This window comes from Ursus arctos, chromosome Y, assembly GCF_023065955.2.
Source record: "Ursus arctos isolate Adak ecotype North America chromosome Y, UrsArc2.0, whole genome shotgun sequence".
In the NCBI taxonomy this organism is placed as follows: domain Eukaryota; kingdom Metazoa; phylum Chordata; class Mammalia; order Carnivora; family Ursidae; genus Ursus; species Ursus arctos.
The window spans coordinates 23,957,895-23,973,355 of NC_079874.1; the positions used below are offsets into that span (position 1 = coordinate 23,957,895).

Consider the following 15,461-nt stretch of genomic DNA (forward strand, 5'->3'; position numbering starts at 1 on the left):
CAGACTGCCTACTGTCGATTTGTTTTCCGGCATGGCTTCCTCTGTGTCTCCATCCTCATCATCTGGTACTGGTTCAGGAGTTCTCATCTCCCTCAAGTTGACTTCTGTCAAGTCTTCTGAGGTGGTGTGTATTAGCTCTTGAATGTCTCCAAGATCCAGATCTTTAAACCCTCACCCTCCACCTTCGTTGCCATACCTATAATCTCTTTTATGATTTTGCTGATTGCCTCTGTTGTAAAGACTGTGAAGTCAGGCACAACACCCAGACACAGTTTTCTTCAGCAGGAGTTACTGGGGCTTCATGGCTCTCATGGATTTTTCTCTGACAATGGTGGCGTCTTCGATGGTGCAGTCCTTCCAGGTTCTCATGATGTTCTTTACATCGGGGTTCTCTTCCCTAGCACTGACAGCTCTTTTCATATGGTGCCATGTGTGTTGAACTTTAAAGGACCTTATTTATGACCCTCTGATCTGGGGGCTGAATTAGAGACGTTGTGTTTGGGGACAAGTAGACCACTTTGATACCTCTGGTGCCGAACTCATGGGGGACTAGCTCGTGAGCAGCACTGTCCAATATCAAAAGAACTTTAGGAGGTAGTCCCTCACTGGCAGGGTACTTCCTGATGGCAGAGACAAAGCATCGATGGAACCAATTCAGAAAAAGGGTTTTCATTGTCCGGCTTTCTTGTGCAACCGAGAGAGGCTCTGGTGTTTATCTCTTCCCTTCTAGTCTCAGCGACTTGAAGCAGTTCTCACAAATTAACAGCAGACGTGATCAGGCCTGGCTGCTTTTGCACAAAACAGTAGACTTGGCCTATGCCTTCCTGCCTTAAATCCTTGTGTTTGCTTCTCTTCCTTTGTGACACTTTCTTCCAGAGTAGGGCACTTTTGTCTGCATAAAAACCTGCTTTTCCTTTGGTGATTTTCTTAATGGTATCTGGGAATTTGTCTTCTGCCTCTTGGTTGGCAGGGGCTGCCTCTCCTGTTTTCTTGACATTTTTCAAGGCAAAGTTCTTTCTAAATTTTTGGAACCATCCTTTGCTGGCATTAAATTTTCCAGCTTTACATTCCTTCACCTTCCTTTTAAGTTATTGTATAATGACTTTTCCTTTTTCTAGGATCGAATTAGAGTCTGTCTATAGGTATGCCTCCCTTAGGGCAACCCCATACCCACAGGAAAGCGGCATTTACAACATGAGACATGAAAAGGCATTTCACAAAAGATAGTGACGGGTTTTTGCACCTGCTGGCCTAGCTGTAATAATGTGATCTCATGGCTTTTCTTTGCTTCTTGAGAACACTTCCAGCATCACTAGGGGCACTTTTTGTGGGTCTGGTGATGTTATTTACAGTTTACAGTACTTCACTAAACATGATGAAAAATACATGAGAACAGTGAGAGATCTCTTTTACTGTGATATGCAGTTTATTAAAGACACAAACTACTCACATAGTGTTGCTTTTTTCACACAGTGTTTCAAGGGAATATTCAAAACACTTGAGCTCACTGCAGCAGCAACAGGATATTAAATTGCCATATATACTATAGTGAATTTTCAGCAATTAAGATTCAATACTGTATCTTTATATTTGTCTGCATTTCTCTGGACTGGAATGGCACCATGTAAATGTGTGGACACATTTGAATACATGATAACTTCTTCTAACTTGTGTTTATTTTACAGATAAAATAAACTAGTATCTACATATATTTTAAGCATTCATTAATAATATTCACTTAATTTTGTGAATGTTTCTAGGTTATGTGGTTCATCTGTCAGTTTTTTCAGACTGTTGCAAATCTCTGAAAAAAACGTTCCAGTACATGCATCGATAAAAAGCCGTTGTATAAGTGGATCCAACTCACGTAGTTCAAGTAGTTCAAACTTATATTGTTCAAGGGTTAACTATAATTGTAAATCAGTGTTCAATAAAATGTTTAAGAACGTTAATGAATAACATTTGATTTGGTTATTTACTTATCTCAATTTTTTATCAAAACTTTAAAGAAAAATTTTATCTTGCAAGATTTCATTTTTTATGTTATATTGGATAAATTTCTTCTGATATTTCTTATAATTCAAGGAAAGTATTCTTTTTATTTTAATACATTTTATTTTTATACAAAATTATTTTAGTTATTTTATTACAGGAGTAGGTTTATTTAGAATATATTTTTTGTTGCCAGCTTTTTTTTTTTTACCTAAAATATCTAGAATTGTATTTCCTAATTAAAATCAATAGTGTGAAATAGAATTTCATTTTATTATTTGAGAATCCAAATTTGTTGTAAAATATAAACAGGTGTATTTTCTCAAATAAATATAAAAAGATTTCCTTCCAAGGTACACTTTTTCCTAGAATATATATTATTGCTAATAATATGTGATCTGTTTTTTCAACTCTTTAGGAATTAATTGATGATTTCATCTTTCCGGCTTCCAAAGTTTACTTGCAATGTATGAGAAATGGAGAACTGCCAGCTGAGCAGGCTATCCCAGTCTGTAGTTCACCTGCTACCATCAATGCTGGTTTTGAACTACTTGTAGCATTAGCTGTTGGCTGTGTAAGGAACCTCAAACAAATAGTAGACTGTTTGACTGAAATGTATTACATAGGCACAGCAATAACTAGTAAGTATTGTAACTTACAAAGTTGTTTTGTTCGTTCGGATATCTCCATGTTTAAAATTCTGGGGTGTTTTTTCTTTTACAAAATGTTTCGTGTGTGTGTGTTTTTAGCAACTACTTACTAGTTTAATAATTTTAATAATCAAATGTAATTAAGACCATTCTAAATACTCAAAAACAGACTATGATAAGCACAGAGCCTTACAAAGAAAAATTCTCCAGTTATATTTAAATGCCTTTATATAGGTGTTCCAAGTAATTTGGCAAAATGTTCTGTTTCATCAAATATAAAATAAAATTTAAACTCAAGAAGCCAAATTTGATGCTCCTTAGTATTTAAAACTAAAAATACAAAGAATTAAAAAAGAAAGTCTATGAATGGAGAGAGATGCAGGCCCTCACTCTCAAATCAGGCAAAGTTATCTTAATGTGAGTTTTAAAAAAGTTAAAGTTTTGAAGATTACAGTGTGAAAAGATAACACGTGCATTTTATTATGTTCTCACTTAATGCCACATGAGTCTTATTCCATTGAAAGCTGTCTTTGGCTCTTATTAGAACTAAACTCAAAGAGAAGGGAATAATTAATAAAAATTAGAGTAAATAAGAACATAAAATCTATTTAAGAGCAGACCGTGGGTTTGCTAATACAACATACGGAACTAATGCATGAGTACATCAAGAGTAACCTTTAAGAACATCTGAAATTATCTTCGTTTTCCTGTCTTTCAGAGTATAAGAAACTTTTCATTCAAATTTTTAGAGTTTCTAGACTAAAGTTATATTTTTTGGTACTGTGGAATCTACATAGATGTTTAAAAACTTAGTTTTGTTTCTCTAAATTTATGTAGCTTATGAATTGTATGGTTATTTCATTCACATATAGAAGAAGACTTAAGACCAAAGGTACTAAACTTCCTTCCAATTCCATATTCCTGTTTCAGAAATTGTGTATGCATATGCAATTTGTATATCTGTTTATGTCTGTTTAGAATTTTTCTTTTTTTTTTTTTTAAGGTTTTTTGTTTATGTAAGAGAGAACACACACACATACAAGCAGGGGGAGAGGCAAAGGAAGAGAATCCCAAGCACACTCCGCACTTAGTGCAGAGCCCTGTATGGGGCTGGATCTCACAACCCTGAGATCATAACAAACCGAAACAGAGTCGGACGCTCAACCATCTGAGCCACCGAGGCGCCCCTAAATTTTTTTCTTTTTAACACAAATTCGGTTATACTGCATACAGCATTCTTCACTTTCTTTTATTTAGTTCTGCATTCAATAAAAATCTAATGGCACATAAAGATCCATCTCATTCTACTTATTGGCCATATAATTTGCAATTTAGTATATTCTTGATTTATGTAATCTGTTTCCCAGATAGTGCTTGATGTTCAGATTATTTTCAATTTATAGAAGGTGATGGAGGATATAAAGTGATTTATGGCTCTAACAGACCTTTGAAATTCCTCAAAATAAAATTGTGGGCATAGGCAAAGCAGTTTTCACTCATAGTTTACACAAAGAAATTTAGTATTATACTGTCTTATATGACTTTAGCAGATGGTCATAGAAGCAGCATCAGTAAAATGCGGACTCAGTAGTTCTTAGAAAGGATCTGTATGATGGTACTGAAATAAAAATTTGGAGCACCAGTTACAGATGGCTGTAGTACTGATGGAATTATTGCTAATATTAACTTATCACCATAACACAGTGGCCAGCAGACAGAGTCATTATTATCGTCTTATGAGGATCTTTTCTTCTTTCAGCTTGTGAAGCTCTTACTGAGTGGGAGTATCTGCCACCTGTTGGACCCCGCCCATCGAAAGGATTTGTGGGACTCAAAAATGCTGGTGCTACTTGTTACATGAACTCTGTGATCCAACAGCTATACATGATTCCTTCTATCAGAAACAGTATTCTGGCTGTGGAAGGCACAGGTAGTGATGTAGATGATGATATGTTCGGTGATGAGAAGCAGGACAGTGAGGTAAATCTTCCATTTTATTTTTTCTGTGTTTCAAAGACTTGATTACCAGATACTCTTTTTTTCTCTTAGAATATTATACTTCTTGTAGGACTTTTTTGAACTGCTTTTGATGACAGGACAAGAATCTTTGAGCTACTATCTCTGGCATATCATAGTGCTTATTATCTAACAGACTTTCAACTGAAGTTGATAATCTTTATTACAACTTTTCTGTTTGTTCTTCAAAGCAGCAGTTAATGTAATCATGTTTTGTGCAGTGTGGTAAGTAAAATGCAGTGTTATAAAGTAAATATCTTTTATTTTTAAATAATTTATATTTTTATTTTTTTATCTTTTGAGGTATATTGTTCTCTTTTTCCTTTTATATTATTTATCAGTTTCACCACCTACGCTTATTCTTAGAATACTCTTAATATTGTTCTCATATTATGATTTTTTCCTAATATAAAACCAAACTTGTTTGCTACTTTAAATAATAATACTATATGATCCTGTTAACAATACTAGTAAATAGTAAGGATGTGGCCATGCTACCAGGAGTATCCAGTACAGAACATCAGAAAGTTGTGTGTTAGTGGCAAATCAGAGTATGTAAAACTAAGATGTAGCTCTTTATACATTAATATGAAGGACTTAACTTTTAGTTATTGTTTATATCAAACTGTGTTTATTTTTCTTCTCCTTTTTCCTTTACACAAGTTCATAGGAATTAATAGAGAAGACAGAAAATACTCTAATTGTAGTAAGTGGTTTTTCCCCCATTCCTATAGTTCTTGCCTTCGGTGACCAAAACTAGTTTGGCTGTCTAGTGGTCATGGAGATTCTGCAACATTCAGCTGCCTGCACTCTTCTCATATTTGACAAATTACACCATCCAGGCATTAGTATCTGGATATGTTTATTTTATTTATTTGTTTTTTTAAGAATCCCCATATGAGGTGCCCACACCAGTACCTGGTTAAGAACCAGTGTTTCAGAGAAAACTGGGATATAAATCTTAGTTTTGCTTTGTTCATATTACTGGTAGGATGATGAATTAAACATAAATAGATAGGCTAACCATACTGGCAAAATGCAGAAAATTTGGACAAGATGCCAAATTTCTTTTGCTACTTGATAACCCTATGCTTTACAGTGTTTGAAAAATACATTGTGGTGGTCTGTTTACTATGTTGCTTTCCTAGAGTGTGACCTTCTCAGTGGCAAGAACTGAGTGTTGTCTACTTCTGTCATAAGCTTCTGACACAGAGCAAACAATATAAAACGGTGTTCAGTGCTCTGTAAAACAACTAAATTTTGCTGTATAGTATGATTAAGACCTTCAGAGCTTTTGTCAATGCTGTTTTTACCAAAGGTAGCTTTAATTGTATTTATTAATCCACATAAATTATTTCATATAATCTGTGAAGAATTCATTATCTCTGGAAGAAAATGAATCCTGGAAAGGCTAACTTATTTCCTCAAAAGTTATTTATAACAAATATTCATTTATCTCAATCTAGGCTACTGAATATTAAATCTTTTTTTCTTATACTATCTCCAGTGGATGTTCAGGATTCTTCTTCTTCCTCTTCCCCTTCCCGTTCTTCCTCTTCTTTTTTTTTAAGTTTTATTAATTTATTTTAGAGAGAGAAAAACAGCATGAACAGGAAGGAAAGAGGGAGAGAATATTAAGCAGACTCCCGCTGAGTGCAGAGCATAATGCAGGGCTTGAGATCATGACCTGAGCCAAAAACAAGAGTTGGACACTTAACTGTCACCCAGGCACCCCTCAGGATTATTCTTTTATGATTTTTAAATGATAACTCATCTGTGAAATTATAGGAATAAGCACTAATACTGTAAATTGAAAGTTGTGTGCTTTGGAAACATGAAATGTAAAGTAATGCAGATCATTCATTCACTGATTTTATTTGTCTCAACTTCTAAAGTTAGATTAGCTCATCAATGATGGGTTTTTCTTTATTTGTTTTTGGTTTTGGTGTTTTGTGTTTTTTTGTTTTTTTGTTTGTTTGTTTGTTTTTTGGTCTTTAGAGTAATGTTGATCCCCGAGATGATGTATTTGGATATCCTCATCAATTTGAAGACAAACCAGCTTTGAGTAAGACCGAAGATAGGAAAGAATACAATATTGGTGTCCTACGACATCTTCAAGTCATCTTTGGTCATTTAGCTGCTTCCCGACTACAATACTATGTGCCCAGAGGATTTTGGAAACAGTTCAGGTATATTGTGGGTGGATGATAATTTTGATTTTATAAAAATTTCAGTATATTAAGTTTAAATTTGTGTATATGTAACAATGTATAGTTATTTAATATTTAAACAATGGTGATATTCTAACGCCCTTCTTAGTTTTTTTCTTTATCTTTGTCTTGCTGGAAGGACATAAGAATTACCATATAAAGGGAGGCAGGCTGTATTCTTTAGTTTTAAGATGTAATTAACTTTTTATTGGGAAAAACTTCTGCAAAAACAGAGTGCTAATATGTAGTCATCTCTTGGACTCAGCAATTCTCAACTGAAACATAACTTAGACATTATATATACATATAATATATGTAGCTTTTTCATTTATGTATCTCTTTTTAAAATAAGCATAAGCATGATATCACCACACCTAAATAAAAACTCTGTAATATCGCTATATTGAAGTTACGGTTTAAATTTACCAAGTTGTTTAATTTTTCTTAATAGTGTGGTTTTTTTTTAATTCAGGATCAGAACCCATCTACTGCAGTTGGCTGATAGTTCTATGTGTATATATGTAGATCTCTGTATGATAGATTTGTGTATATATATGAACTAAAATCACACTATCAATATATAAATTTTTGTCTTACACAAATTGAAGTGTTCATCTAGGTCAAAAGACTGATTTGCATGTATACTATTTCTTTCAAGATCTATGCTCTTTTAGTTTTATCACCTGCATAGACCTTTCTCTCCACTCTAGCTATTTCAGTATTTTGTTTTTCCTAAGTTATCTTGTGTCTGACTCAAGATTTTATTCAATAGTCTAGTCAACATTGCTTGTTTTTCCAAATTACTATGCTACTGTATTTCTAATTTTTATCTGAAAATCTTTCATCCAGTTGTTTGTACATGTGTGTATGTATTATGTATCTATATATTTCTACATACATAGCAGGATATGTAGATGGTTAGTTTTGCTCTTGAATTACGTGTTTACTAAATTTGTAATGTATTTGTACTTAAATATGTTTTTGTCTTCACAGTTACTTTCTCCATTTAATGGGAGACCTCACAATTTGTCTGCACTTTTATGCTACCTATATTCTAGACACATAACATGAAATTCACCATCATGAATCATAACTATTTAAAAATGTACAATTCAGTGCCAGTTTAATGCATTCAAAATGCTATTCCTGTTTTCCCTTCTTCTGACACATCAACAACAAAAAATTAATGTTCTTTCTATATGAATTTGCCCATTTTCATTATTTCATGTATTTTTAATTATGTAATATGGCATTTTTCATCCAGCTTCTTTCACAAAGCAATAAATAATGTTTTCATCCATTTTTTAGCTTGTATCAGGACTGCGTTTCATGGCTGAAATGATAGTCCATTGTGTGGATGGATAGTCCACACAGTTTGTTTCTTTCATCAATAGATGGACATTTCAGTGGTTTCTTTCTTTTGGTAATTTGAATAGTGCTTCTATCACCATTCATGTTATATGAGTTTTTGTATGAGATTACATTTTTATTTCATTGGTATATATGTGAGCAGTGTAGGTGCTGGGTCATATGGTCATTCTGCTTATCTTTCAAGAGCAACCAAACTGTTCCATGTCCTTTATGTCATTTTACTTTGCCACCACCAAAATTTGATGGTTGCGGTTTTTTAACAATCAGTATTTTTTTTTTTTCATTTTTTGTGTTTTCCTTTTCTCTTTTTTCCATTTGTTTTTGTGATAGCCTTCCTAATTGGTGTCAAGTGATACCTTATTGTGGTTTTAATTTGCATTTCCGTCATGAATAATAGTGTTGAATAGCTCAATGTATTTATTGTTTTGTTATTTTGCTTTAAGGAAAGTGTCTATTCAAGTACTTTCTCCATGTCTATTTGCTACTGTGTTATGAAGAGTTCTTTGTATAATCACTGTAGTAGGCACTTACAGATAAGTGATGTACAGATATTTTCTCCCATTCTGTCGATTTGCTTTTCACTGTCTTGGTAGTTCCTTTAATGCACAAAATTTTTAAAATTTGAGGATAGCCCTTTTACCTATTTTTCATTTTTCAGGTTTCCACTCTAATGCATTATTTTCTTATTGTTCTAAAATGTGTATGACATAAACAAGCATTTTAAATGGTTTTTGGTGTACAATTCATTGGCATTGAGTACATTTACATTTTGTGCACCATCACTGAAATCCAGGACCTTTTTCTTTCATTTTTTTCTAAACTGAAATTCTCTATGCATCAGTAATAATCCCCCATACTGATTTTTACATGTTGATTTTTATATCTTGCAACTTTGCTGAATTTGTTGCTTGAATTCTAACAGTGTTTGTGGAATCTTTAGTATTTCCAGTTTAGATACTTATGTTTCTTAATTTGCCAGTTGTTATTGGCTAATAGACCTTCCAATTCTATGAAGAAATAAGGAATCCCTCCCTCTTTCCTGATCTTAGAAAAAAGCTTTCAGTCTTTAACTATTTGACCATAACCTTAAATCATATGTATTAATATTGACCCCAAATGGATCAAGTATGTAAACTAAGAAATAAATTTATAAAATATAAACAAAGGCAGAATACGTTAGATTTTGCAGTGATTTCTTGGTATAACACTAACTAATAAACAAGAAAATATCGCAGCATTCTATTTCTGGCTAGAATATTCTCAAGTAGTGAATGGGAAATAAGTACCTTCATTCTCAAAGGGATATATGCGAAGAATTTCCTCACAAAGTTCCGCTGGTGGGGGATAATTTACCAGAGAAAATTGGGAATTTCACAAATAAAAGAAGAATATCAGAAATGTGAAATAATGTGTACTCACAGTATTCTGTTTTTCTTTTATGATTTAGTTTGTATAAATATGGAAAGCAAAAATAATAATGAAAAGGAAATCATTCGATATATTATTAATGTAACACATTTAACATTTATAACAAAGAGAAAAATAAAGGCCATTATTTGGCCTCGAGTCGTCTCTGTTTTTGTTTTTTAAAGATTTTATTTATTCGAGAGAGAGAAAGAGAGTATGAGCAAGGAGAAAGGCAGAGGGAGAGGGAGCAGCAGACTTCCCATTGAGCAGGGAATGTGAAGCAGGACTCTTGATATGGGATTAGATCCCAGGACGGTGAGATCATGACCTGAGCTGAAGGCACACACTTAACCTGAGACACTCAGGTACCTCGCTTCTGTATGTTATATGAATGTCGAAACATAAACTCTAGGGGCACATGGGTGACTTAGTGGTTAAGTGTCTGCCTTCAGCTCATGGCGTGATCCCAGCGTTCTGGGATCAAGCCGCACATCAGGCTCTTCTGCTGGGAGCCTGCTTCTTCCTCTCCCACTCCCCCTGTGTTCCCACTCTCGCTGGCTGTCTCTCTGTCTGTCAAATAAATAAAATCTTTAAAAAAAGAAAAAACTCTACATGATGAGTTATTACTATTTATAGAGCAAACACTAAAAAATAACATGTAAACAGCCAACAGATTCGTTGAAGTAGAAAAATATAATTAAATAATTCCCAAAAGAGAAGGAAAAACTGATACACAAACAAAATAATAGGATAATATGCCTAAATTCAGTTATATATTATAAAATGAAATTGGTCCAATTAAAAGCCACAGATTGTTAGATGAGATTAAAAAACAACCCTCAATTATCTGCACCATGCAAGAAATCAAATTTAAATTTAATGCTGTGAATTAAAATAAAGAGATGAAAGCATATGTGAGATCAGTACTTGTATGGGATTGGTAAAATAAATGTGGCAACACCAAATACTGGCTAGGGTACTGAGAAATGGGATCACCTGTTACTGGTGTGAATATAAAATAATTTGACTATCCTAGAAAGCAATTTCGCAGTTTCTTATATAATCCAGTAGTGCAGAGAAAAGAAATTTTAGGTTGACACCAAAACTTGCACATAGATATTCAGAGCAGCTCTGAGTAGCCCCAGACTGGGAATAACCAAGATGTTCTTCCACAGCTCAGTAGTTAAATGAATTGGTATACCCATTTAGATACTAAAAAACAATGAACTCGGTACATGCAGCAACTTTGGTGAATCTCAGCATTTTGGTGAGTAAAAAAGGCCAACTCCAAAAGGCTACCTACTATATAATTCTCTCCATATAAAATGTTTGAAATGACAAAGTTTAAGAAATGAAAGACAGGCTAGTGTTTGCCAGAGGTTGGGAATGAGTGGCAGGTAGATGGGTGTGATTGTAGAATGAATGCTTGTGAGATCCTTATGATGGCAACTGTTCTGTATCTTGACAAAGGTAGATACACAAATACACAGAAGTTACAAAATTTCATAAAGCTAAATACCATACAGATAGAAGTAGAATAGAAGTAAGCCTGTAGAAATCTTAGTAACACTAGAACTTGTACCAGTATCAGTACCTGATAGTGATATTATTCTATAGATTTGTAAGATGTTACCATTGGGGGTAACTGTGCATAAGGCACAGAGAGCATATTTTGTGTTATTTTTTAGAACTCTTTGTGATTCTACAGTTACCTCAAAATTGTTTTTAAAAACCAAATCGTACGAGCACCTGAGTGCTTAGTCGGTTAAGCATCTGCCTCTAGCTCAGGTCATAATCCCAGGGTCTTGGGATCGAGTTCCTAGTTGGGCTCCCTGCTCAGTGGGGAGTCTGCTTCTCCCTCTCCCACTCCCCTCCCATTTGTGCTTTCTCACTATCTTTGTCATGCTTTCTCAAATAAATAAGATCTTTTTAAAAAATAAAAATTTAAAAAATAAAAACAAAATGGTAGGAAAAAACTGTTAGTGATCCAGACACTAATGCCAGAAAAGTTGAAAGAGCAAACTCAAAGTAACTTTGAAAAACAGTACTTCAGCTCAATACTATAAAAAAATGAGAGAATTTCATTTCTAGAAATTAAGACTATGGAAGGGTTTGACTACTAACATGGTAGCATTAGGAGATGTGGTGTGGGAGGTGAGGACGGAGGTATGGTTCTGATATATTGATTGTGGTGGTCATTACAAAACTGTGCATTTCGTAATGTAAATACTGTGCTCCAAAAAGAGTGAATGTTTTTTATTTAAATTAAATTTAAATATAAATTTAAAATTAATTTTTCAAAAATAATCATCTAAAAATAAAAAATAAGCAGCTAGTTTTTTAAATGGTAAAAGCATACCACACACGAAAGATATCTTAAATAAATATCTTACCAAATTTAACATTTTACCATGTTTTGCTGAAAATATGTTTTATTCTCTATGTATATTATTATTCTGTAACCATTAAATGTTACTAATACCATCTGGGGCATCTGGGTGGCTCAGTCGTTAAGCATCTGCCTTTGGCTCAGGGCGTGATCCTGGTGTTCTGGGATTGAGCCCCACATCAGGCTCCTGCACTGGGAGCCTGCTTCTTCCTCTCCCACTCCCCCTGCTTGTGTTCCCTCTCTTGCTGGCTGTCTGTGTCAAATAAATAAATAAAATCTTTTTTTTTAAATGTTACTAATACCATCCATAACTTGGCTATTAGCAACAACAGTTCTCATTTTTTGTTCATACACTTGGTATTTTGTCTTCTCAGGATCTGTTGGCCTAAATTTTTTGTTGTTGTCTTAATTTCTTTTAAGTAAACTACTCGCAATTCGGGGCTCAAGCTCACAACCCTGAAATCAGGAGTTGCGTGCTCTATTGACTAAGCCAGCCAGGCAGACCTGGACTGAATCATAAATTCATTTAGATTACTGGAAATTACTCTAGAACAGGACAAAGCTTTCCCTTTTTCATTTGGAAAAATCACTTTAAGAATAAATGATTGTGAACTTTGCAATATGGCATGGAAGATTTAAACAAAACTAAATGTCAGGGTAGTAGTAACTTACAACAACCATTTAAGAATGGGTTTTCTGCGGTGCCTGGGTAGCGCAGTCGTTAAGCGTCTGCCTTCGGCTCAGGGCGTGATCCTGGCGTTCCGGGATTGAGTCCCACATCAGGCTCCTCGGCTGGGAGCCTGCTTCTTGCTGTCACATAAATAAATAAAATCTTTAAAAAAAAAAAAAAAAAGAATGGGTTTTCTTTCTGCATGTTAATGTTCTTTACTTGAATTCAAAATGCCCAAAATCCGTGTTTCATATAGAAGACATCATTCTTTTTTTTTTTTTCAGATGCCATTTTTAAAGTCTGCTACCCATAATGTCATGGTAATTCTTTGATAATGGAGTACAGTTTTTACTGTGAACTTCACTTCCACTACCATTGCTACTCAGTAGATAGTGTTTATTGCTTTATTTCCGCTTCCTATATGAATAAAGGCTCAGCTTACGTTTCTGACATTTTTGTTGTGGTTATGAAAAGTAAAATATAGGTATTCTAGGGGCATAGTGTAGTTCTTAGCTTTATTCTGTTTTTTTTTTCCCTCAGGCTTTGGGGTGAACCTGTTAATCTTCGTGAACAACATGATGCCTTAGAGTTTTTTAATTCTTTGGTGGATAGTTTAGATGAAGCTCTAAAAGCTTTAGGACATCCAGCTATACTAAGTCAAGTCCTGGGAGGTTCCTTTGCTGATCAGAAGATTTGCCAAGGGTGCCCCCATAGGTAAGTGCTAATTAAGGTTTTTATTGTTCCAATTTTATGTAAGCTGAAGGCTTAACCAGCTAAGGCACCTGGGCACACCAGGGAGAGAGGATCTTAAGCAGGCTTCACACACCCCCATAAATTACTACTTAAATATATAAGGTAGCAAGCAGTATGAGAGAATATAAAGAACCTAACCAGTGAGGTCAAACAAGTATAACTTCAGATGACCACTTTTCCTCAAGAACTACACCAACTTTTTTTTTTTTAAGATTTTATTTATTTATTTGACAGAGACAGCGAGAGAGGGAACACAAGCAAGGGAAGTGTGAGAGGGAGCCGTAAGTAGGGCTTGATCCCAGAATGCTGCGATCATGATCTGAGCCAACGGCAGATGCTTAACCAACTGAGCCACCCAGGTGCCCCAAGTGCACCAACTCTTTGATAGCCCCCCCTCCCATCTCCACTCTAGTTCCTTATCTGTGAAATAGGTGTGGATTTTTTTTTTCTAGCAGGTTTTTTATGAAGGTGATGATAAGCAATAATATGTATAAGGAATCTAATGGGGTACGTGGGTGGCTCAGTAGTATAACTCTCTGCCTTCAGCTCAGGTCATAAGCCCAGGGTCCTGGGATTGAGTCCCATGCTAGGCTCCCTGCTCAGCAGAGAGCGTGCTTCTCTCTCTGCCTCTGCCCCCTGCTCCTTTTCTCTCTCTCTCTTACTCCTATCTAAAATAAATAAATAAAATCTTAAAAAAAAAAAAAGAATCCAATATAGGGGCACTTGCCTCGCTTAGTAAGGATGAGTTTCTTGATCTTGGGTTCATGAGATTGGGCCCCTAATATATTGCCCACACAACTAAGTGATAACTGTAAATTTATTTAAGATAACTATAAGCTTACTAATAATACTTTGGCTAATGTATTTGAATGATATAATAAAGACTAAAAATGTATTTTGGATCAAGTTTACAACTAAAGGATAACTGGAAACCTAAGGAATAAATCTTTTTGCTTGTCTCTTAAAATAATATCTTTAGATACGAGTGTGAAGAATCTTTTACAACTCTGAATGTAGATATAAGAAATCACCAAAACCTTCTTGATTCTTTGGAACAGTATATCAAGGGAGATTTATTGGAAGGTGCAAATGCATATCGATGTGAAAAATGTGACAAAAAGGTATGTATTGTCTGGTTTTAAAAATCAATGATAACGTTTAACAGAACTGCAAGATGTCAGAGTTTGGTTCAACCTCAAAATTTACCACTCTATCTCTGCTTTGTTAAGTTATGGCAGAGAGGCAGTCACAAGTTAAGATTTGTCTGGGAAACTATTGAGAGAAAATAAAGCAAGTAGACTAGAAAAAAACATTTCATTTGGATGATTCATTTTAGATTTCATAGTTGCTATTGAATTCCTCAAACCAGAAGGGCTGATAATAGAAAACACTGTTTCTCTTTTATATTCCAGGTTACTCTATATGTTTAGAATCACTCATTTTATTTGGTTACATCAGATTTTCATAACCACTTACGTTTTTTTTTAAACACCGGATTCGGTTTTTTCCAACCCAACCAATTAATTTTATTCCAGTCACATAAGCAGCTAGAGATGGGATGATAATATGTCTTTGAAGATAGATATTACACAATTATTTTTCAGAGCCCTACTCGCATCTCCTAACTACGTATTAATCTGACATTAAACACCACTTAGATCATGATCTCTAAAGCCACAATATTGTCTGCTATCTACAGGTCTCAGACAGTTTCCTGTAAGGTAGTCTGTTTTTTACACATCCTGCCACTCTTCCTCCCCATATTTTGAACTGTGGACCTTGAGTTAGGAGTTTTTCAGAACACTGAGAATTAAATACATTAATATGTGTGTAGCATTTAGCATATTATGTGGCCGTAAATGCTATATGTATTAGATGCTCTTATTACGTATAATATTTCTTAGGTTTGTTCCCAGCATATTCTGTTCATTAGCATAAAAATAAACATCAGAAAAGTAACATGATCAGATAGAAGTAGAAGTGTGGAAACATGTAGCCATTAA

At 34.5% G+C, this 15,461-nt stretch overlaps 1 protein-coding gene across 17 annotated transcripts in view; it reads left to right on the forward strand.

The window, feature by feature from the left end:
• The window catches only part of LOC113248372 (probable ubiquitin carboxyl-terminal hydrolase FAF-X), a 155,144-nt gene that overhangs the window by 122,051 nt on the left and 17,632 nt on the right, over positions 1-15,461 (forward strand). For all 17 annotated transcript variants that reach the window (XM_044380522.3, XM_026489772.4, XM_044380523.3 and 14 more), the window contains 5 exons: positions 2,411-2,633; positions 4,402-4,622; positions 6,657-6,847; positions 13,246-13,419; positions 14,438-14,579. In XM_044380522.3, the coding sequence (XP_044236457.1) occupies positions 2,411-2,633; positions 4,402-4,622; positions 6,657-6,847; positions 13,246-13,419; positions 14,438-14,579 (951 nt within the window). The remainder of the gene's footprint in view (positions 1-2,410; positions 2,634-4,401; positions 4,623-6,656; positions 6,848-13,245; positions 13,420-14,437; positions 14,580-15,461) is intronic.